Genomic DNA, 24,185 nt, shown 5'->3' on the forward strand with positions numbered 1-24,185 from the left:
TTCGCGATTTCTTGAATGTCACTCCGCCTGCGTCATCGGCCAAAAAAAGCACAAGTTCTCGAACACACTGTTCTCTCACTTTGGTGTGAGCACGTAGCCTGACCAGATTAAACAGCGTGCCATCGCTCTGCGGTTCGTGTCTATAGACGCCGGTGTGAAGATTGACTCTGAGCACTGCTGCGAGGAAGAGAGTGAGGTGGGTGGGGGGCACCACACAAATCCCTCTTTCACTCCATGACCAAATATTAAAAAGGGGTCTGCCCAAATTTCCCGCGACCGATACCCTGCCAGTCGTGTTCTCATGAAACTGTCTGCTGACGTTTTTACAAAGTGCTCTGGACATCCTAGAGGCTCTTAGAACTTTCCAGAGTGTGTGTGTGTTTGTTTTTCAGTCCACCCTGTCGAAGGCCTTCGAGAAATCGACAACAAAACCCCACAAACAAATCTTGGTGCTGCCCGGCCGCTTTTTCGTGTATTTGTCTAAAGGGTGAAAAAAATCACGTCGTTTGTTGATCTTCCTGCACGAAAACCACACTGACTCTCGGGTAGGACTCGCTCCGCTATGATTTTCAGCCTACTCAGGAGTATCTTGGCAAGGATCTGCAAAAGCCACACCACCATCTCTTCTTTCCTCGCGTGTCTTCCCACTCCAGAAAACGGTGTGCGTCTTCCTCTCTAGTTTTGGTCTCTCGGAGGGCTGCGATATCGATATCGATATGACGATGACGAGCTCCTTTCGCCGGACACACATATCAGTCATTTCAGGTCGATCAGAAGCAACCCTGTCAAGGTAAGTGTCCGGACACCCCAAGGAGTAATTCCCATCTTTACGTTACCCGTCCGTTTTTCTTACCGCGCCCCGCTGGCCAGAGTTGTGCTGAATCAATGCCCCAACACATCGTTGTGCAAAAATAAGTTCGAGACGGATACAAGAAGGAGGCATTGCCTCTCGTGTACGAGGTTTGTGGTTGGAGTGGTGGCGCATCAGTTAGCGCACTGCTCTACAAGCAGGGCAGGTTTGAGTTTGATTATTGGCCCAGGCTTCTGGAGGACATCACTGCTCGTGCTGACAACCCATTGGGGGCCGGAGGCAGATTTTATTTTCTGGGCCACCTTTTCAAATGATTTTTTTAAATCCCAGTGAGGTGACAGAAGACACACTCTGCAGACTGGAGATAGAGGTTAGAAACAATGTAGACAAAAACAGAGATGGAGTGCTGTGAAAAAAGAGAGATTGATGTACTCGCTTGCTCTTCATGTAAATGATCTAGTTTTGTTTATAGTGATTTCAAAATGAACCAGTATTTCATACAGCGATATTTTTTCATGAACCAGGGGCCCCTTGAGCTATTTGGAGGCACTACGCCTTTCCCTTTGTTTCGCTTATACCTCGTGTGCAGAGTTTAGTGAGAGACGCGTAAAGTCATTGAAATAAAAACAAATCTATATTATCCCCTCCCCCCATGTATTGGGGTATCTATAAATGGATCACCCTGTTCGTACATTAAACAGCGCGCGTGCCATCGTGATGAATCATTAACAGCTCTCCGTTGGCATGGCGGCAGAGTCATCGCTATCACCTCCGTGCGCTAATCTGTTTGTCGATTGTTTCTGGCGGGAGGGGGGGGAGCGTCTTTCGCGGGTTGCAATTCGCGTTGTTCCCCCACCCACCACTCACCACCCGCGCCCACTCCAAATCGAAAGGAGAATCGCGCGAACAAACCCGCGTGCGTTGCGTTCGAGTGAGCGCAAATTGGGACAAATGCGGGCAGATCAAAGTGTGGATTACGGCAGGTGAGACCAATCACCCAGACTCTACATAAGGACCCGCCGATGACAAATCGGGCACTCATCTCCGCCCTCCCTCCACGCCGTGTGGAGGTTCGGACGGCCATGGGATTCCGCGAGACATTCGAGAAGTCGGTCAGGCGCCTGGCGCCGCTCTCCGTGGTTCTGGAACTTCTCGTGCTCGGTCTGCTGGTGGCTCCGAGTTCTCCCGAGGTGTCGGCGGTTCGCAACGTTTGCCCAAGCACCGTGGGAGCCGACGCAGGCGTTCTTGGGGAGACGTTGCGATGGACGGTGCTGCAGGTACCCGCGCATCTTCTTCCTCGTCCTGGTGGTGATGCTGATGCTGTTGGAGAGCCTGCGAATTTGCAGGCAAGTTCGTGATGTTGGTGGTGATTATGATGATGATTACTTCGTCGTCCTGATAAATCGAATTGATGATTATATGATGACGCCTGTCTTGCTGGTGCTGCTGGTGATGAATAGTCAATGAAGGCTTTTGTGATCAATATTATCCTTAATAGGTTTTTACCATTTAGGATGTCTATGAACAATATCCCTAACTATATTTAGCATTAAGATTGTTTGTACGATATTACAATTTTTGCTTTATTTTTTCAACGTTCCGGTTTGCTTTAGAGGGGAGAGGGGAACTATGAAATGTACGCACGTGACAATCGAATTAATTGGCTGTCTGGCGGTGGAGAGTTTTCGGTGCTAATTTATGTTACAGCTGTTCGTAGTGGTGATTTGAGTGGGGAGAGGTGGTGCAGTGATTGGCACACGGCGACCCGAGGTTGGGACTAATATATCCGAATCGGTGCTACGTCTGCTCGAACCTTAAATGAGTAACTTGTGCGGGTTGTGAAAACGGCACTTTGGTGAACACACCGGCAACCGAGCGGGTGAGCGCGGTGCTGACCCCACACGACCCCAGAGCTCGCGTGTGCCGGCTTGAGACGCTCGATTAAATCCCTTTGCCCCCCCCCCCCCCCGTCTGTTTTAAAGGCTACACGGGGGGGGGGGGGTAGAATCTTTGGCTTTGTAGAATTGTAAAATGTAGCGGTAATGTAGTACTAATTGGTGATTCTACCATCCTTCAAGTCTCGACTTGCGCTTTCGGTGGCGATTTTTTTTTGTTAACTTAACTTGCATTGGCGAAATGCAGTGACGGTGGTTGTGGTGGTGCCGGCATTCTGATTCCACAATATTCACAGGAGGTGGGTGTGTGATGGCCGAGCTGCTAGGTGTGGTGTGCGAATGGCGAGAGATGTTGACTACCTCACCTGGTATACAGAAGGACGTGGTTTCAATACCAATTCTGACGCGTGCTATATATTTTGAATTGCATGTTATCTCTCCTCTTTAGTGGCGTGGATTTTTCTCCGGGTCCTCCGGTTTTTCCTTCCCTTTACAAACCTGCGTTTTGGAGTATTTGTGGCTGCTTGTAAATTTACACATGACAAGCCACGTAGTTGAGTTAGCATTTGTGGCCAGGCCAATTCTGAACAAGAGCTACATATCTCGGTGGGCCTTGTTCAAATTGAAAACGGGGGAGGGGGGGGGCGGTGTTTGTCTGGACAGCCGTAGTGACTGCTGCGCCCCTTGACCCCCAGCCGCTCGGCCTTGCTAACCCCGCGGCTCTCCACTGGCGACCCCAGGTCCTCGTCGAGGCCACCGTGGCCGTTGCGGGCCCCGGCACCTGCGAGTGGACCGCCTCGTGGCAGTGCTCGCCGGGCTGCGAGCGGCCCCTCGCGGTGGTCCGGGGGCGGACCGTGATCGCGTCCGGGCCGAGATGTTGGACCTTGGCAGTGGCTTCCTTCACGGTGCCGGTGTGGTCCTGCGTGGGGTGCACGCTGCGGTAATGCCATTCGCTGCCCCCCCCCCCCGCCACCTCTCTCTGGAAAAGGTGGCAAGATAACTAGTTTGTAATTGCCAGCGAAACGTCACGATACTCGAATTGTAAATGTTGTGGGTTTACTGTCCAATACACCGGTGTGCTGAACTAGTTAATAACTAGTTAATAATTGGCACGTTTTGTTTACGTGACGAACCTTTAATTTTTGTAACCCGATTCAAGAGCTTCTTGGCTCCACAGGGCAATTCTAAGATCAACTGTGCCCGCAGGCACGAGTGTCTCTGCAGCCCGGACGGGGTGGCAGGCGCACCAGCAATGAAGGGCCAAGGTCGGCCCGTTGCCATGGTGGCGCACCTCGACGTCCGTCGCCGTAGCGATTCCGGGAGGCCCAACACCCCACCGTGGGCAGCCTTCCCGCTGGTCCTCAGGTGGGTTGGTGCATCTCTTGCTGGTGATGTTGAGGCCATCTGGGGTGGAGATTTGTGGCAGGTGCAAGCTTTGAGCGAGCCACCAACATCCATCCCATCTCGGTGCTGGCTTACCAGTGTGGACCCCTTATCACATCTCTGGGTTGCTTTTTAAAATTTTGCCATGCTCTTTTACATTTTCACGATTATGGCGATGTCAGTTTCCTCTAGTTTCCAATATGTATTGCGTATGATTGTATTGTCTTGCCTTTACTGGACTTGCAGTGCAAGTACAGATTAGTTGCGTTTCTCGACCACCTCGCTATAAGCCTGCCAAAATAATCCTAATCGTTGCAACTGTTTTGGCCTAGAACTCTTGTACCACGTACATCAATTAAATTCACAACCAAAATTATCAGCTTCTACAGCTGCTATTCTGTCAATTACACCAGAGTTTTGCAAGGCACTTGATAATTGCTAATCATTATTGATGTCACTCTTTTAATCTTGCCATATTTGTTTTTTGATTAAGACAAAAATAAAATGTTACGTACAAGCCACGACATGAGCTTTTTCAAAATACACTAAGATTATGTACATGGCATCGTACGAGATATCAGCATCGCCATATCCTAGCAACTAAATATTTCAAGAGACGTCTGATTTCGTACGGCCTAATGAAGGGCGAGCGACAGACCTATTTGGAGACTCCTTTGCAAGCGTTTCATACCCTTTGCATTGCCCCGCGTTTGTGGCTTGTCGATGAGATCGCCCACCTTTAGTTTTGTACACGTCTTTTTGGGCAGTGTGAAGTTGACTGCTTTCTGTGGTTTGTTTATTCATAGCCACGGCCTCGTACAAGTGTCAGCTGTTGTGTGGCATGCTGTATAAAGTGTTTCTAGTTGCACGTGTGATTTACGGCTACACCTTTATGAATCCAGCGCCCGCCGGGTTCGATTCCCGCTCACAGCCAACAGCCGTGACGATTATCTGACCCGGTCCTGGGCCTCCCCGAGGTCGACTCTGCCTCAAATGAGTACCTGGTGCTGTGTGTAAATATCGCCAATTAGCGATACAAAGCACGGCCGGGTATGCTGTCCCCTGGCCTTTTAGGTGCTCGAACAGCACTTGCCCCAACAGTCTAAAGGCTATACGTGGGATCTTTGTCTTTAAAACGGGGGGGCTTTTTCAAAGGGGGACGTCTGTGCTTCGTTTTTCTTTGTCTGGCGACCAGAACTCCTGTGCTAAAGAGGCCCATGGCTCCTTTCCAACTTCGTAATGAAAAATCTGACGTTTTGCTTGTTGGGAGATTATTTTTCAAGTTCTCTCGTTGGTGGTGGTGAGCGGCCCACACTTGAAACTGTTGCGCAATACAATAATAATAATATTAATTATGTAATGTTGCTGCCTTCGAGTTGGCAACTGATCAAAACGTTATTGGGGTGGGGAGATTGTTCTGCAACCGGTCACACGACTAGTATAATAGCGTTTTATGTTTTGACAAAATGGGGTTTGAGCGCTTTATGCACTCTTTTGCTATACTGTTTTTAAAATGTGTCCCATAACATTAGCACTTTATTGTGTTCTTTGTCGCGATCAAAAATTTGAAATTAAGTCGCGCATGATTTCTAAAGCAAATTAATATGAAAAATACCGGTTCCATCTTGACATTTTATCCCGCCAAGCTAAATCTAGATTGGACTTTGCCTCTTCCGGCGATTTTATTCCATTATAAATGAATCGTTACCCATGACCAAATTTCCTGCAATGCACCCGGTTTTCATATCTCGGAAGCCAAGCAGGAATGAGCTTGGCTAGCTTGTGCATGGATGTCCAACGTGGACGAAGAGTTTATGGGTTGCAGGGCTACTTGGTGGGCAAGCGGATGAGCGGTGCGGGAAAAATCTGTACTTGACGTCCACGCTGCTTCGTCATCGCCAACGTGCACTGACCAGCATGGTGAAGTAGAGCCGAATAAATTCCTTTGACACTGCGTTGGGGGGGGGAGGGCCTCGTCCACCAAGTGAATTGACTGACACAAGGGTTGACACTTGTAGCGTTGTCATCTATGAGATCGTTTTCAAGTTGCTGCTTTTTTCGTGCAACCCAGGGAGAGCATCTCGACAGCAAGGCATATAAGCAATGCAAAACAAATGCAAATGTTAAGTACAACGATCAAGCAAATAAAAATTGGCACAAGCGGTTCACATGGGGAAAATTAACCGTATCGCAGCCTGCCAGTGGCGATAGATTTTAATTGGTGGGTTGGGGGGGGCGACAATTTGGATGTAATCCCAATTGTGTACTTTGCGGGTAATTTTTCTCAAGTTTAAATAAATGTGGGCCCTGAATGGTGGCTCACAATGGCCTGCCCCTTGCTAGTGGCATCGGTGGGGGGGGAGGGGGGAGAGCTTTTAAGGTCTACCATGGCAGATGGCAGGTAGTGGTGATAATACACTTGCAGGAATAATCAGAGGGGGTGGCCATTGGATTTGACCCGCAAACCGTTAGAATTAAAGGCGAACGCGCTGCTGCTGGGTAATTTTTACACCTTTTTGTGTTTTTTGGCAGTGGAGTGCTAAAAACGTTTTGGGGAGGGGGGGGGCAAATTCTGCTAAATCAAGTGAAACGGAGTTTGGCTCGTACTCCCAACTACTAAATTGATGTCGGATCGGGGGTTCTTAACCATTACTGCAGCCTTGCACCCCTTTGAGTCTCAAAGGGCATCTTGCACCCCGAGTTGGGAACTACTCTTAGATAGATTAAAAATGTAATGCCTCCCCAAGAATAATTAATGGTTTGTAATATAACTTGATGTGCCTGTTTTTTTTTCAGCTGTCGATCTCCTGGGTAACCTGTTGGGGGTGTGGGAAGAAGTGGAGGGGGGGGGGTGGGGCAACTGCTCCCTTTGTCCCCAACCTCCAAATGCCCTCGGGTTGTCGGCACCTTCCCACGACCAGGCTTTGTCTTGTCTCCGTGCCGGTGTCCGTCCTGCGCACCAGGATAAGCAGCCGGTGCCTTCGGCCGCTGAGGATCTCCACGTGGGACAAGGACGGGGATCTCGTCCGGTGCCGCTATGCCACGCAAGAGGAGTGTGACGCGTGCGACGCTGCCGTGCCCGGCATGACGCTGCACGAGGCGAGGGCTCAACCCAAATCTATAAACCATTAAACTAGATTTGTTGTTTTTTATCAGGTGTAGCCCACTGAGCTGTGTAGCGCTTTTTCCATAAGTGACATGGCTGTCGTTAAATTATTGGTGCAACGAAGTGGTTTATCACGTGGAAATTTGATAGCAGCCAAATAATCCTGAATGTGGGGAGAAACCAGAGGACCTGGAGGGGGGGGGGGGGGAAGGAAAAAAATCCATGGAGGCAGAACATGCAGACTCCCAGATATATATACAGCAGGTGTCGGTCTGGATCGAACCCACGACCTCCTGCTTGGCAGGCGAGGCAGTTAACATCTCGCCACCGCGGCGCCCTAAAATTGTTAGTTTGGCTGCTACGGTCCCGGTTTTGGGAATGGATGTCCTGTCGCAGTATGAGCTTTCACGCAGTACATGGCCAACCTTGCTCAATGGAGGTGCGGTGGGTGAAGGACAACAAACTGAACTTTATTAATTTCTTTAACGTTTTCAATCTAGATTTAAAAGTGCATAGCGCTCGGTGGCTTCCTACTATCAGGAGGAAGAGCATTCCAGCCACTAACACGTGCTAGTAGACTTTCGCAGCCACTAACACGTGCTAGTAGACTTTCGCAACCAATATTTCTAAAAGGTTTTGTGTTAGATCGCATAAATATAAATGTTGTTAAAACCGCCATCACCCAACAGCTAATTAGTAAGGTGTATCATGTAAACAAAACGTGCCAATTGGTTACTACGTCAGCACATAAGTGTGGTGAAGACTTAAGCTGGTGATTAGAACTACCATCGTCGGTCGCTTAGCCAGCATTGTGGTGAAGTCTTCCTGTTTTGTGGCATTCTCGATTGCCTCTATAGCAAAGGGGTGGATGTCTCTGCTTGTAACGGTTGCCCGCGTGGTGGTGGTGCTGCTGCAGGAGGAGTGTGCGTTCACGTTTGGCAGCTCGCGACACGCCGTCCCTGGGCAGTTTGTCGTCTCTGTGGTGGTGGAAGATTTCCCCGCGTCCCCCGTGGGCCCAAACGGCCCCGCGAAGTCCCCATCTCGAGCCTTGTCGTCCGTGCCGTTGCAGTTTACACTGATCGGTAAATAAAGCGTCGGACACTGGACCGGGGCCACGTTTATCCTCGGTTGTGAAGTGGTGCGCTAACGTAGTGGTTCTCCACTGCGCTGTTATCCAGGGTTGGGCTCGTGTTCACGATGCTAGCAGCGTTGGTGGTGAGTTGCATCTGAACTCTTCTGGGCCCCATCGACAAAGCTGGCAACTCGTACGGTTTACCCCATATTCTTGTAAAGGGTTAATTTGGTTTTCAGGTCCACATGGCGTGCAGCCGTCTCAATACGGGCAAAAAACTAAAGGAAATTATTATTTTTTCTCTCTTGTGATGGGACTTTGTAGGATGAACGTTGAGATTTAAGGGCACGGTGTGACTAATAAGGTGTGAATTTGGTCTAAGGTAGGCACTGATATAAGGGGTTGACGGGTATACATCGATGTTGCGTTGAACTTGAAATGAGTATCTGGTGCAGCGTGTAAAATAAATGTCTATATTGTCACGTGACAAGAATGGGCAGGCTTCATGCCGTGACCTTGCCACCACATTGGCTGTGCTTGCTCTCCTAGCAATTGGTCCTAAAAGGCCAAGACGGTTCCTTGCCTGACCTGGGAAGCCTTGTATTTGCCACCCAGTGTTGAAGCTCATCGGATTCCTCTCGGGTTATACATATTCCGTAATAACACAAATGTAATGTAGCTTTTGGCCCTTTGCGATTGTCCGCTTCTCTCCCAAGTCTCCCAGGCGGATGGCGACTGCTCTGCGGAGCCGGCGTTCACCGGGAGGACTCCCGAGCACGGTGCAGTCTTCCGCACGGTCGCCGGCACCCGTCTGGACGTCCCCGTTGACGTCTTGGTGTCCCGGCATCCCCGGGGCAGGTGAGCGGCGGCGACTCCTCCTTCAGCCAGCATCGTCGTCCAGCAGTTGCCATTCGGGAGGGTTGTACGACTGACGCGTGGGATACTTCACCCCCCCCCCCCCCCCCCCACGTAAAATGAATTGCCAATCATGATATTGGTCGGTCGTGACAGCTCTGACTGCTGTACTGTTTTTTATTGTTGCAAATGGTAATTTTGCGTGGCTGTTGACTGTGAGTGACGTCTCTCGTGGGCCGCCGACCCCCACCCTCCGTGTGGAAATGAAGTCGCGGATCACCGGTGGCTCATCCCCCCCCGCCCCCCGAACCCCCAGCCATACGGTGGTGCAGTACGCGAGTCTCGGAGCAAGCGGCGTTACGGTTGGCGCGCTGCGATCCCTGCCCCCGAGTTCGATTCCCGCTCACGGACAAACACCGGTGACGATTCTCTGAACCCGTCCTGGGCCTCTCCCCTAGGTCGATTCGGCCTCAAATGACTACCTGGTACGACTTGTAAATATTGCCACCTGGGAAGGATCGGGCGGCTGGGGGCGTGGTGCTGGCCACCCACCTTCGTGTGCTGTGCCCCCCTTAAAGTGCTAAGCTCTTGAACAGCACTTGTCCCCCCCCCTGCCCCCCCAGCAGGTGGCCGTCAGCGGAGCTGCTCGTGGTGTGTGGCGGGGCACTCGCCGGCGATGTAATCGCCGACCCCGCCAACCCCGGCCTCCTCCGCGCAACCCTGCTGTGGGTTCCGCCTGCGGGGGATGGCAGCCCGAGAAGGATTTGCTTTTACGTGGAGGACTCTGCCGGGTTGGTTTGCTCCCCCCCTCCCCCCCCCCCCCCCCCCACATCGTCTCAAACCAGCAGGAGTGGAACTTCTACATTCCTCCATCCCTTGGGGGTTGGCTGAGGTGGGAGGCAGTGCAATATCCTCGGTATAATTGTGGACGGGATGTACAGTGGGCCCCTGCATTGGCGAGGGAGGTTTTTTTTCCCCCCTTTTGGGGAGGTACCTGAAACTAAAAAAAATTCGGAACGGAATGACATCATTGACGTCGGTCTTCACTCTGCAGACGCGTCACATCCCAGACAGGCCCTATATGTGAAACGGTAGCGACCGATGGTATTGAATTTTGGCTTCGTAATTGGCTTTTTTTTCGAGTCTCGGTTTCCTCCACTGTACTTTTTGTAGTTTAAGTTAATAATTGGTGTTCGTTTTTGGTTTGGTGCCATGTTGCTGTAATGCCACGTGTTTCTTCTCCATCCCTCCACCACCCAATGGCCGTTTTTTTCATGCAGTTGTCACATGGGCGAAGTGTTTTGGTTTGTCCAGCAAAAAGTGCAATGTTGCTAAGCGCTCGCAAAATTAACATGTAGGCTTTCGCGACCATGTTATCCGTAGAGGTTTTTGGGTTGGATCGCGTTAATATAAATACTTGACCAAATCTTGCTAATTAGCTGCGGTCGGGTGGTGATGGGTTTAACGATGCATTATATTTATGCGCTTTAACCCAATAACTTCTATGCTCAAGCAAAATGTACAATCCTACATTAATTTCACTATTCCTTAATTACAGTACAATGTATTCTTTTAAAATGAAAAAAAGGCTTGTACATTACACGCTGTAAATGGGCTAAAGCTTGCTCTTAATGGAAATCGTCGGGGTTTTGTCCACAACTGACTTCAATGGGGCACTTCGCCCCCTGCATTTGCCCCGCAATTTTTTACGTTACGACCTTAAAAGCACAACTGGTGACCGATATTTGATTGCCTTCATATTCAACGGTGTTGTAACATGTTCGGACCAGGAGGGGGGGGGGGGGTGTCTTTTTTTACGTGGGCGACCCCGGTTCAAAATAAATGCCTCTTCCCCAAAACGTAACGTACCCCGGAAATGGCTTAAACGCCTTGCCCGCGAGGTGTGCACGTGGAACTTCTTGAGCACCGTAAGTAGCCAACCGTGCTGATTGGAGATGTGGGGGGGGGGGGACAAATTAGAAAAAGTAAATGCAAAAAATAAAACGATTCTAACCCCAATTAAATAAAAAAAACTGATATGTAACGATTATGAAGTGGGGGGCGGTGCCTTAAATTGACCTGTGCATGACTAACCGCTCCACTATTAGATCTTAATGTAAAACCGATGCAGCATTTTTCTGTGTGGGGGAGCTTCGCTGTTTTGAATTGTGCAGCCTGGTTTAGTACACCTGGTCGAAGCCCATAAATAATGCCTTGGTGGGTCCTGTTCGCTGACATTGGAGCTTGGCGTGGCTTACAAGGAGTGCAACGTTTTTCCACTTGAGAGCTGTGGTGCGTGCAATGACGATTCTACACGTGGATTCGAGCCTTGTTATGGCCTCTGAGAATCTGAGGTCCATTCGCGTGTAACCTGGGCCAAAGGCAAACTACGAATGCACTTTGCATAAATGAGAATTTACATTTAACAGCCCTTCTGTCAATCCACTACAGGAAGAGGGCCTCTGTATCCCATGACATCACCACCATGATCGGTGCAGATTGGCGAAGGCAGAGAGCATAGATGTAGGATTGTAATGCACGTTCAACGATGGCTATTGATGAATGCCCTATGCATCACGATAGAAACAACTCCCAGTCGTGCTCGAGCCACGGCAGAAGTTTAACCGTAAATGGCTTGGTGATAAAGTTTTTTTGGGGGGGGGAGGATTAGGAGATGATATTTTGGTCGTGAAAAGTCAAGGTGTGAAACTGGCTTCGTGTTTATTTTTTTAAGCGTACATCCCCAATGGTACGGTGCCTTCGTTTCAGGCGACAGAGCGAGGTGAGGTGTTTTACCGTGGTCGTCACGGCAAAGAAGTGGCTCTCGTTCAAAGGCGCAAGACTCCTGGGTACGACCTTTAAACTGGACCGGTGATGGTACCTCAACGGGCGTGGGGGGGGGGATGGAACTGGACATCCCCCAGCAATACCCCTCACCAACTCGTGGCTCTCGCTCCACCATTGTCAATGACCATCCTGGTTGGCCCTCATCCATTCTAGTGATTTTTAGTTTTTGTTTTGGCGTCGTGCTTTTTACCTCAAAGCTTTGAGTGACACGGGTACTGCCAAAAATATTTGGGGGGGGGGGGGTGTAAAATTCCAATCAAAATAATTTTGGAGTGTAATTATTCTTATTTGCCAATTTTTTGACCACGACGCCGCCACACAAGTGGCCTATGCTTTGCGAATGACGCCACCCGGAATCTGTTAATGTCCATTATGGAGCAGACTGTGTTCAAGTAGTCATATCACGGTTATTACACCAACTAATAACCAAGGTGGCTGCTGAGAAATTTAACCCTGAACCTCTAGCAAGTGGCCAACGTGCCTTTACCCGCATTGAGTTCCCAGCCCACCACGCCCAATTGTCTTGTTTAAGAGTGGCGGTGGTGGCGTCGGAGCGTTCATCGTGCAATTCCGCTTGTATCGGTCCCACAATACAGGCGGAGGGCATCACGGTGGCCGTTCACGCCGTGGATTTATGCCGCCTGGAGAGCTCAGGGCCACGGGGTTCACTGTGGTGGGCGCTCGCAGCAACGTGGAGGTCGTCAACTTCACCGTCACGTTCAACCAGGAGGTGAGGTCGTCGTCTTCCGGCCACGGGCAGTGGCCTTTGGTTTCTGACCGAGGTAGTTTTCCGGAATGGAATGGCGTGGGGTTGGAGAGGTTTTGTGTACGACTTTACCCACGTGTAGCGACGGGTTGCATGCTGGGGATGTGCAAGATCTCACCGTGTTGGTCCAGTGCCCTCAGAGCTGCATTGGATTGAGGTTGCTAAACAAATGCATTGTAAGTCATTACAACCAAGTGCTTGCCACAAATTAGCCACAATACCTTGCTGATCTCGTCAAGGCGCATAAACCATCGCACAAACTCCGGTCACCGTCGTAGCAGCAGCTTTTGGATGGCCATCAAATAGAAAGTTGCCACATCGCGTGCTATCGGACTCGCTTCTGCGGCCATCTGGAATGCTCTTCCTTCCAATATTAGAAGGCCACTTGAGCTATGCAATTTTAAATCCTATAGATTGAAAGTTCAGTTGTTTTAGAACTGCTTTTTGTTCGGGTTGTCCTCCCGATTTTAACACTGTTGGCTACGTCCAGTGCGAAAATAAGTCGGCAGCGGGACGATGGGATGGAAAGTTGCCGAACAAGGCTACAAAATTAGCTGCTGTGCGTTCTGGCAAGCGAACAAACTACCCCCCACTGCTTCTCCCGCACAGTTCTCGGCGACGCGCGTCGCAGCCTTCGTGCGCCTGCTCTCGGTGCGCAGTGGCCACGAGGCCCTGCGGCTGGACGCGCGCACCGCGGCCGTGCGAGCGTCGCCCGCCCCGCGCACCGTCGCCTTTGCGGCACCGCCGTTCTCGCTGCGCGGGGGCGAGCGCTACTGCGTGACACTCGACGAGGGCGTGGTCCAGCTGAAGGCCAACAACGTCCGCATCAACTCCCAACCGCGCCCGGCCTGCGACTGGGTCTTCGCCCTGCCGCGCAAGGTGTACGGTAAGGGCGGTGCGCGGACCCAAAGGTGGCCGGGCGCTATCGGCTATTTGTTGTGTTTTATATTGGACTTTTTTTTCTCTTGCACGCTTATCGGTTTTTGATTGTATTGTTTGTGGTTGCGACTTGCTGACCCTGCCCATACTGAACATCTGAAAAAGAGCTTCATACCTCCATTAGATTCCTTCAGTCATAAATAAAAATTCTGATGCTGAACAAATGGCAGGGGCTTTGGGTAAGGTGCTGGCCAGAGGTGACATCTCCCGCTGTGCTGGAGGGTTGTAGGTTTGGTCCCTGCCCTGGCGATGCCCGTTGTTGTATATTTGTCCTCTCCCCGTGATGATTGCCTGGATTTTTCTCCAGATCGGTTTAACCCCTGCGCATTTTTAGAATCGACCATCGCGGTTCAGAATATTTGTCCGCTATAAATGTCCAGTGATAAGCCGCTTCGTAGAGCTATCGTTTGTGAAAGCCCAGGGTCGCTTTTGAAAAATAACTAGCTCGGGTGGACCTTACCTGGTAAAATAAAAATAGTAAAGTAGTACAATATGTTTGACCTTTGACTTCTTAAACCTTTTCCACTTTATTCCCGTCCCTGCCACGTGGCCCTCCGGCGTGTCGCACTGCTGCCCCCTGCAGCGTCGTGCTACGCCCAGTGCGACCCCCACTTCAAGTCGTTTGACGGGCGCCTCTTCGACTACATGGGCACCAAGCCCGTGCTGCTCGCCGGCCTCTGCGAGCCCGCGGGAACGGACGACGAGGGCTGGGCCGTGTACGGCAAGAGCGAGCACTGGGGCAGCCGGCGCGTAAGCTGGATGGAGTCGGTCGTGGTCGAGGTGCACGGCTACAGAGTCACCCTGGAGCAGGGCTATGTGAAGGTGATTCTGCAGAGGTGGGGGGGGGGGGCTTGCGCAACACTGGCTTAATTTAACCCTTTCCTCTACCGATGAGGTCGTCAATGTACGTCGGTCTGGTTTGTTGTTTGTTTTCCTTCCAATTTGGTTCCGGAATCTGAAAGGGGAAACTAAAAATAAAACGACTTTATCGGTGATTTAAAGCTTTCGTGACTGCAGGGATTCATATTCTTGGTTATTTCGGTAAAGTCACGTAGAAGGGAAATAATAAAAATATGAAACAATAAAATTCTCACGACGTTTCGACTGCAACACAAGCAATCATCAGGTGTGAAAACCACAGCAAGAAAATTTGAAAAAAGTGAGAATTGTTTTGTTGTATATTTTTATGATTTTATTTTCCTTCTGTGTGACTTTACCAAAAGAACCAAGAATATGACTTTATTGGTATCGAGTCTCTTCACAAGGCCATGTGGGAGGGCGTGTGGCACAGTTTTGGCACCAGCTAGCGTAGAGTGCAGTCGTGTCGCTATGCTTCTCTGCCGTGGGTAACGTCTTAAAAACAACGGCACTAATGCCTCCTCTCAATAAAATTAAACGCCGGGCCACTCGTGCATTCCGAGATTCGGCAGTGAACAGGGATGCCCACACCCTGCAACTTGCAGACGTCTCGAAACGAGAGAGGATTAAGAGAACAAAGCTTCTACGTCTTGGGCACTCCCTCCAAATGTCTCCTTGTCACTCCACGCACGCCTGCACTCAGCCACTGCTGAGCCCTGGCTTGGATAGCCAATTTGCTTGTTTTTGTGTACAGGGTCGCGCAGTGCCGGGAGAAACTTGGTCCAAATGTCCTTTGGGGTTTCTAATGTGGTAAGGGTGGGGAGGCAGGAACGGGAGTTGGTTTGCATGACAGTTAAGGACGTCCAATACCCAATGTTCTTGTTGAACGTTCAAGATTTGTACGTTTTCCCCGCGCTCGGTTACCGTATTGGCCACTACTTTGTAAAAACCGCAAGGACCCATTTCACGAAGCTGGGTGGCAAGGGGTCTGCCTGCGGTTGTAACGTCGCATTGTTAACACGTGCGATGCATTTTGTTTCTTTTTCAGGTGGACGGCGCTTTCGTTAACATGCCGTACGCAGAACCGGACTTCAAGTTCAAGATCTACAGCTCCAATCACTACTTCGTGCTGCGCACCAACCTCCACTTCTCCGTCAAGTTTGGCGGTGAGAATGGGGCAGTTTTTTTAAGCACAACACCACTGTCCCATGGCAGCACCAATAGGTGTCGAGGCAGAACACTGGGGGGGTGGTGGGATCCACCTGTAATAGAGAAAGCTGATGATGAAAACTAGATGCCTGCAACACAAAGGCGTCGATCGCCGTTCATGCGCCCGTATAGATAGGGACCACCCACCTCCACCAGGAGATAGCGGCGGATGAATGGAGGAAAACCCCCAGCTATATCTGCTCTCGAGCTCCAGCCAGCAGGGAACAGGAGCGGTCCCCGAAAACTTCCCAAGCGTCCAGCTTGGAGGACGTCAAGCGTCGCCTCGGTCTCCGTGTGAATGTAGCCCGAAAGTGGGTGATAAACGTGCCTTGTTTAAGTGTGTGCGGGAACGCGTATCCTCGGGTGCGAGTGGGGACAAAGTGGTCGTCCTGGGGTATAGTGTAAGCGCACCGTGTTTGTACAGATGCGCTACGGTGTGAAAGCAGGCAGGGGGGAGCTTGTCTCAAAATTAAAGACGAACCAACCCTCTTAAATCGCCTCGGTTTTGATATACATTACTATCTTATTAGACTCGACCCACACTATACACGAGAGTGACTTGGCTGACCAAAAATTATGAAGGGGAGTCTTAAAGAAAAGCTGCTCCAACCACAAGGAATGAAAAACCGTGCGTGTAGCGCATGGGGCTGCAAAACTTCGCCATGGGGCCAATTTGCCTCTGCTTGAATGATTGTAGGCCACGGGGGAGGAACGGAGCAAGGATAGGCTTCTCTTATGCACAGGCCATAGCAATCTTTTGATCGCTTTAGACTTTGTTTTGATGGGCAAAGTTCCAAATGGCACCAACTTGATAATCGAGTGTTCATTCTGCATCATAACAAGAGTTTTCACGCTCCCCTTTGTAGACATGGCCAACACAGATGCCTCCATAATAGAGGCTTTTGGGGTTTGATCACGTAAATATAAATATCCCAGATTTGGACCTAGATCTAACCCCAAAACCTATATTATTGATGAAAGTGATCGCAAAAGCCTACGTGTTAAACACACAAATGCCTCAATTGGACGCTGCAATCCTAGTTGCCTACTAGGGCAAGCAGAAATCGTTTTTTCCTCCGGGGGGGGGGGGGGGCTGGTGGATTGGTGCGGCTGCCTCGCGCACGAACCTTGCGAGGGAACACAAGTTTTAGCAAAGAACTTTGGTGTTTTTTTCATCCACTTTTGGATGCATCCCAAAGTGCATGCGCGTGTAACGCTTGAACGCAAGTCGCGTGCTGGATAGAAAGTGTTGGGGGGGGGGGGGGTGTTCGGCACTCGACGATTGAAGTGGCAGCAAGGTGGGGGGGGGCTGATAGGGAGTGAGAGGGGAGCAAAGTGTTTTGTATGGAGGGATGTGGAACTTTGCACCGTACGTAGACAACTCTACTAATTGGAGGTGTGGTTGGAGGGGGAATAAACTAAATGCAAAGCAGGATGGAGTTCGAAGGTCACAGGTGTGACAGCGTGCTGGTCTTGGAGACTGCAATGAACGCCGTGGCTCTACGCTGCACCACCACCCCCAACTCGTTACTTTTGCCTTTCCCTGCTTGTGCTCCAATGCCACGTTTGTGCCAACTTCTACCAGAAAGTTGGCCAGAAGCCCTATAGTGGAGGGGGGTTTGTGCGTTTGTCTTTGGGTTTTGGGGAAGAAGTCGATCGCAATGCAGGTCGAACGCAGGATGTTGCCGAACGCAAGCAACATGTTTGAATGTGGGCACTTGCGTGTGGGCACTGCCAGTCAAGGTTACGAAGATTAACGAAAGGAGAAGTTTCTCAGTTGTTTGCAGTGTTCCGGTGCGGGTCTACGTTGGTGTGATATGGGCCCCGTGGTTTGATGGATACATGCAGTTTTGTGCTGTCACCTTAGCACGCAGTGCATGATGGGAGGACCGATGCCTTGACGGCAGTTGCTGTTTTCAGTGTTTTTATTATGAATATTATCCATTTCCAATCTAAGTACTCTTTGTCCAAGTTAACGCTTCGATTCAAACATTTCACACCGTTAGGAATTGGCTTTCTGTTTCACGTGTGCTTTGCATGTGGGAGGAAATGCCCCAGTATGAGGAATTGCATTTCCTTCTGGATCTAACCTTTTGGCTTTTTTTTTTAAGGCTGACATTTGTAAAAAAAACGTAACTCGAAGCAATAACCCCAAGTTGGAAACTTTTTTTAAAATGGAGAGCCGGCGCGGTGGTAAAAATCGTACCTCACGGGAGGCAGCCTCCTGGGTTCAGTTCCTGACTCGTGTCCCTTGCTCTGGCGTTTTGCTCTCCCCAAGTTCGGCATGGGGCATCTTCCCATTGCTGAAACGGACAAAAGGCGGATCCCTCGTGTAGCCTTAAGAGACTGTAGGGGCAAGTGCCATTTAGCGAGTAGCACCGATAAAGGCCAGCATGGCACACTGAGGAAGTCACGCGGTTTCTCCTCTAGCTCCAAATCCCAATAGATCCTGAAGTAAAGAATATATTTTTGTATGGGCTACTTATGATGCACGTGCCATTTCCCATGTTTTCGAAAGTTACCTTTTCATACATGTCAACCCCTTTATCAGTGCCCTACCTTATAACAGACCAATTCGGACGTTATTGCTCACCCCATACCCCTTATAAATCTTAACGTTCATCCTACAAAGTCCCATCACAAGGGAGGAACAACATTTTTGTTAGCCGTATTTGAAACGGCTGTACGGCGTATGGACCTGAACTCGATTTCCCTGGACAAGAATATGGGGCTGACGGGTTTTTTGCTGTTGCTGCTACCCGAGATTTTGCCAAATGAGACTTTAACGACGTCACGATTTGGAACGCTACATTCTGTTCCTGTGGCTTTTTTGTTGTCTCGCAGAAGTGTCTAGACTGAGGTACTTGTGATGGCAATCTATAATTAGTGGTCTCAGGATTTGGGGTTTGCCATGTCCTATGCTCCCGCAGTGGTGTGTAATGGTTAGCACACTCGACCTTGCAAGCCAGAAGCTGTTGGTTCTGTGCCCTGGAACCTTGGATTTTGACGTCCCCTAAAAATATATATATATTTTTTTTATAATGGTTCAAATACAATACTGTTGCAGCTGTGATACATCCCATAAGGTAGTTTAATAACCAATCCATTGCCCTACTAGTTTTTTGAAATTCAAATGGCAAGGTTGTAAATTTTTATTCACCTTTTTAAAGTTCGTGTAATCGCTTTTTACAAACTGGGAACTAAAATAACAGTGACGTGAATGTCCATAGCATTGGGCATGGGCGGTGGGGGAGAAACGGCCAGAGGAAGGGTGTTGTAATGCTGGATGCCCCCGCAACCATAACAGCGCTGGGACCCTTCCTTGTGTGTCATCAGGCCCTCTTGGCAGCAGCTTCGGTTACGCAACTTCTGTGCCAATGAGTCCTAACAAAGATAACCGCATTTACAGATGCGTCTTTCGTCGTAGGATAATTCATGGTTGTGTGGGGGGTGGGGGGGGGCTCGAATATCGCGTTCAAACAAAACGCTGTGCGTGTTTCCATGAAGACCAAATGCAGCATGAGCTTGTCATGTCAATCCCCAATGGGGAATTTTTTTGCATCGTCATGGCTATTGGGTGCCCGTGCCCCCATTAAATACCGACTGCGGTTGTCTTTGCCAGACGTGGCCCTGTAGTGCCCGGAGTTTCAGAAATGGAATATTTATTTGTACTGGAGCAATCCGATGCGCTATAAAGCTCTTTTCACAGTGGCCAGTAGACGGATGGCTCGGAACGCTACAAGAAGCGGTACAAAAACGCGATAGGGGTGCAGTGTATAGTAGAAAATAAATAAAGCGCTGACAATCTACAAAAAAATACTACATTTCTTAACAGGTACAGCCGACCTAAGCGTCTCTTTTCAGAAGTGGATATTGCTGAATATTCTGTGGGGGTCTTTGGTGTCGTTATATTTGGAAGGTCATTTCAGTTTAAGCCTTTTTGTTCTATTTTGAAATGCGATATCAGTTGTGTTTTTATTGCGTTTGCAATCCAAGTGGTAATTCTTCACAATGGGGCTGTTGCAGGCAAGGCTTGTTTTGTTTACCTCTACCGCCAAGCAGGTGTGTGTGTGATAAATGGCAACGGTTTTAGTTTGCGGCCAAACGCTGGTTTGTGTCATGGTGACAGCTTCCCTTTTGTAATTTGTGTATATATATTTATACTTGTGCACGAATCGGACGCTTGTGGACGAGTACAGTAATCGGCCGTAGCCGCAATCCACTGCTGGCTTGAAGGCCCCGTCGCCAAGCCGTCGGTCCTCCCCGCGGCTTGCCGACGTGGCGATCCGCCCGGCCTCCGGCGCAAGGAGCCGAAGATCGCAAACTCCTCGCCTTTTCCCTGCGTGCCATTGACGAACACGCGATATTTACTGCCGCATGTTTGGGGGGGGGGGGGAGACCTTGCCACCGCTGTAGCGGTGCACTGGAAGATTGAACCAACGACCTTCCTGGATCGCGAGTCTCTCCAATGTGACCGCTTGAAACAATCAAAGTGGTTTTTTTCGGGTTTCATCATGTACATATAAATGTCTTAAACCCATCACCACCCAACACAGCCAAGTTTTGTCACATGAACAGAACATGCCAATTCGTTAAGTGACAAACCTTACTTATTGGCTGTCCGGTAGTGGCGGGTTTAACGACGCATTTATATTTACACGATCTAACCCAAACGTCTGGATGATATTAGTTGCCAAAGCCTACTACGTGTTCTTTTAACCTAGCTTGAAACGTTTGCGACTATCCAAACTCATTCCCACCACCTCGCTATGTCCACCCCAGCGCTACACCAGATAATCCCTTTCATATCACTATAGAAAGGTCGTGTAATACACAAGCACATCTAAAAAATGTTTGGGGGGGGGGGGGGGGGAGAACGAACCCAATAACATTCTCGGTACCAAAGCACCCACAAAGCCATACAGGAGAGTGGCACAGTTTGGCGCCAGCTATCCGTGTGGTCGTTTCGCTCCGATTCTCTGCGGTGAGTAAAATGTCTGTTTTTAAACAGCGCTGTACCTCAATGACATTTAACGCTGAACCGCTTGCACGTTCTGACATTTGGCGGTGAACGCAATGCCCACCCTGCAACTTGCAGACGTCTCTAACGGGGAAGCGTTTAACTGCTCATGACTGTATGCGTGAACTTCTTTAGCGCCGCACGTAGCCAACCGTGCTAATCGGATGTGCGACGTTGTTCTCGCCCCCACCTTTCCCGCTGCAGCCTCTCGTGTGGTGGTGGAGCTGGAGAATTCTGCCCTCTACCGGGGTGCCCTCTGCGGGCTCTGCGGGAACTACAACGGGAGGAAGGACGATGACTGGCAGCTGCCTGGGCAGGGTGCCACCCTCACGGCGCACGACTTCGGCAACTACTGGGTCAGCAGCAGCATCCGCATGAGGTGAAGGGATGCCGCGCGGTGACGCCAGAGTGTGCAGTTGTAGTCGTTGCTTTGCATCCACGTTGACCGTAAGGAAGTAGAATGAAGACTGCGCCAAGTTGACCGTCGCGGGCCCCTGAGTTTTTTGGTGGTTTGCTTTTTTTTTTGCTGTTACTGGTGGAATGGTTCACGAACTGGACTCGGGACTGACATTTTTTTTTTAGGTCTGGTAGTGGAAAATAACTGGGGGCAGGTTTCTGAGACGTCCACCCAGTTATGAATAAATGGGGTACGCAAGGTTGGTCAAACGCGGACGTTGGCTGTCAAGCGCGCGCGTCAACGGCTCCCCCAACTTGTCCGTTTTGCCTTTTTCATGTCTCCTCCCTCCGCGCACTGCACGCTCAAGCGGCGTTCCCGACGACGGCTCCTCGGCGCTGCTGCAGCTCAACGCGAGCCTGGTGGCCGTGGCCTCCGAGGGGCAGCGGTGCGGCCTGCTGACGGACCCGCGGGGCCCGCTGGCCGCGTGCGCCGGCGCGGTGAGCCCGGCGCCGTACTTCTCCGACTGCGTGTACGACATGGCCGCGGAGGAGGGCGGCGTGCAGGCCTACGTGGCGCTCTGCCTCGCGCTGCAAGCCTACTCGGACGACTGCTACACCGCCGGCGTGCCCGTCGACCCGCGGTGGCGCACCGTCACCGGCTGTGGTGAGGTTGGCGGCGATGGTGGCGAAGGCTTCAACCGTTTTTAACCAGGGTCGGGCCCACCTAAGGGATAATATATGTAGCTTGTTTTCAGAGGCGATGTAGCCACAACGGATGTGGAAATGTATAGCAACCAAATTATCTTTTCGTGTGTCTCTGAAATGTGGAGCGAGGTGGGGGGGAAAGCATGCAAGACTCAACCGTAACACGTGGCGAGCTGGAAGCGTGGTCCATAACATCCGTCCAGCCCCTTGAGACTGCAATTTGTGTATTTGCTACCCCTGCACGGTGATCACCCGTGCAAGCAATAACCAAGCTTATCGGCCTCATTCTGGGTAGGTTTTTTTTGTCATGTATGATATAAGGAGTTTTGGTATGCAGGCACTGGATGAATTGTTGCCTTTTGCAGGATTATGAAAAAGTGACGTGGATTGGGGGCCTTTATCCAACAGTGTAGGAGGGCTGGGTAGTGTGTAGGTGGGTGATGCAGAGTTCTTGACCACTGGTGCCGCATCCTGCCGTTACCACCCAGAGCTGAGCTGCGGGCCGATGCCGCTGTCGGTGCTGTCGCTGGCCGCCTCCTCGTGCCCGGCGACCTGCGCCGACCCCGACGCGGGGCTGGACTGCGGCGACCCCGTGGTGGAGGACTGCGTGTGCGTGCCCGGGCACCTCTGGGACAAGACGCGCTGCGTGGAGCCGGCCGCCTGCGGCTGCGTCGTGGACGGGAAGTACTACTCGGTAACAAAGTGCTGGCAATCGGTGGTGAGGGGTTGGGTAAATTGGCAGCCTAAGCTTCTTTAACTTTCATTTTTTTTTTTTACCAGGCAAGCCCCACAAATGAGAGCCAAACGAAATTAACGGTTTATCACGTGACAAATGTATAGCAGCGCAATACTCTAAACCAGTGGTTCTTAAACTGTGGCACACGCACACCCTGGGCATGCGAGATGTGGCCAGATTTATTTAAAAGGTAAATCATCAAAACGAATTGAGCATGGGCACCCAAGTACAACGACGTTTCATGATGTATAAAAAAACTATTTGATAACCAAAGGGGGGTGCAAGGCTGCAACAAAGGTTAAGAACCACTGCTCCAAACGCACGTTGATTCTAAATGTAGAGAGAAACCGGGGGACCCGGCGAAAAATCCATGCGATCACGGGACGACAGACGCCAAATATACAGCAGCAGGCGTCAGGGTTGGGATCGAATCGACGACCTGTATACCAGGCGAGGTAGTTAACATCTCCTAGCCACTGCAGCGCGCTCCCTCTTGACCGTCGCTGGGGGTGGTGTCGGCGGTTGTGCAGATCGGCGAGAAGTTCTACAGTGAGGACTGCAGCGAGCACTGCGCCTGCCTGGAGCGGGAGCGGGTCGACTGCGAGCCCGTGTCCTGCAAGCCGCCGCTGCAGCACTGCGGCGTCAACGAGTACGGCACGCATGGGTGCCTGCACAGCTGGAGTAAGTCTCTCGCCAACATGTTGTGCTCCTTGCGGTTTTGTATTGTTTTGCTCTCGTAACTTCACTTGGCCCCCAGGGCCCCCTCCATACTGGTGGACATCCGTCGAAAAAGTTTTTTTTTATAGTTCCACATTCGATTCCTTCTGCACGCTCGCTTAAAATTAAGGATTCTGATTTTGGTTTAACACGTAGGCTTTTGCGACCAATATCATCCATAATAGAGGATTTTTGGGGGGTTTTACTGCGTAAATATATGTGTCGTTAAAACCGACACCGGTGTGCTGTACTAGTGACGAATTGGCATGTTCTGTGTGACAACCCTTACTAGTTGGCTGGTCTCGGGTTTAACGACACTATTACGTGATCCAACCCAAAAAACCTCTTCTGAAGTCTGGTGCTGCCCCCACCTCCACTCTCGTTCCCATCCTCTAGAGCAGGGGTCACCAATCTTTTTTCACAGCGGGCCGGATAACTGATAGAATGACGAGCGCGGGCCGCATAATCATTCTGTTCAATACTTGTGGGCGGGAAAGATGCGTATTTATGTGTGTTGCCATGGAAACCATGGTAACGTCAGAGCGTAGGCTCTGACGGCGGGGCCTGATGGACTGACGTCGTGGGCCGGATCCGGCCTGCGGGCCGTAGTTTGGTGACCCCCTGGCTCTAGAGTGTCTCACACTTTCCACAACGTCGGGGGCCTGAACGACATTCCCCCCCCCCCCCCCCCCTCGTGAGGGGTGTCTCGCTCTGCTGTCCTCGGGCCCCCTGCCCCTGCTGCTGCTGCTTTTGTTGCGACAGTGATCTGCTCGAGCGGTGGAAGGCAGCACTACGCCACGTTTGACGGGCGAGCGTACGAGTTCTACGGAACGTACACGTACGCGCTGGCCATGGTGAGCAGCGGTGGGG

The 24,185-nt window shown here is 50.8% G+C and overlaps 1 protein-coding gene across 5 annotated transcripts in view; it reads left to right on the forward strand.

Annotated features, from left to right (window-relative positions):
• Nucleotides 1-1,839: 1,839 nt before the first annotated feature.
• The window catches only part of LOC116955551 (alpha-tectorin-like), a 38,090-nt gene continuing 15,744 nt past the window's right edge, over nucleotides 1,840-24,185 (forward strand). For 3 of the 5 annotated variants that reach the window (XR_012930020.1, XM_076053335.1, XM_076053338.1), the window contains exons 1-17: nucleotides 1,840-2,157; nucleotides 3,447-3,646; nucleotides 3,913-4,071; nucleotides 7,053-7,188; nucleotides 8,112-8,277; nucleotides 8,984-9,125; nucleotides 9,746-9,913; nucleotides 11,892-11,971; nucleotides 12,566-12,699; nucleotides 13,345-13,621; nucleotides 14,258-14,496; nucleotides 15,581-15,698; nucleotides 20,966-21,140; nucleotides 21,526-21,821; nucleotides 22,351-22,556; nucleotides 23,129-23,279; nucleotides 24,015-24,169. Coding sequence is in view for 4 of the 5 variants with exons in the window: in XM_076053335.1 (XP_075909450.1) it covers nucleotides 1,894-2,157; nucleotides 3,447-3,646; nucleotides 3,913-4,071; nucleotides 7,053-7,188; nucleotides 8,112-8,277; nucleotides 8,984-9,125; nucleotides 9,746-9,913; nucleotides 11,892-11,971; nucleotides 12,566-12,699; nucleotides 13,345-13,621; nucleotides 14,258-14,496; nucleotides 15,581-15,698; nucleotides 20,966-21,140; nucleotides 21,526-21,821; nucleotides 22,351-22,556; nucleotides 23,129-23,279; nucleotides 24,015-24,169 (3,066 nt within the window). In the remaining variant the exon portion in view is untranslated. The remainder of the gene's footprint in view (nucleotides 2,158-3,446; nucleotides 3,647-3,912; nucleotides 4,072-7,052; nucleotides 7,189-8,111; nucleotides 8,278-8,983; nucleotides 9,126-9,745; nucleotides 9,914-11,891; nucleotides 11,972-12,565; nucleotides 12,700-13,344; nucleotides 13,622-14,257; nucleotides 14,497-15,580; nucleotides 15,699-20,965; nucleotides 21,141-21,525; nucleotides 21,822-22,350; nucleotides 22,557-23,128; nucleotides 23,280-24,014; nucleotides 24,170-24,185) is intronic. The other 2 variants (XM_076053336.1, XM_076053337.1) reach the window with 2 other exon arrangements.

This window comes from Petromyzon marinus, chromosome 60 (assembly GCF_048934315.1).
Source record: "Petromyzon marinus isolate PM22_M1 ecotype Great Lakes invasive population chromosome 60, UKy_Petmar_22M1.pri1.0, whole genome shotgun sequence".
Taxonomy (NCBI): Eukaryota; Metazoa; Chordata; class Hyperoartia; order Petromyzontiformes; family Petromyzontidae; genus Petromyzon; species Petromyzon marinus.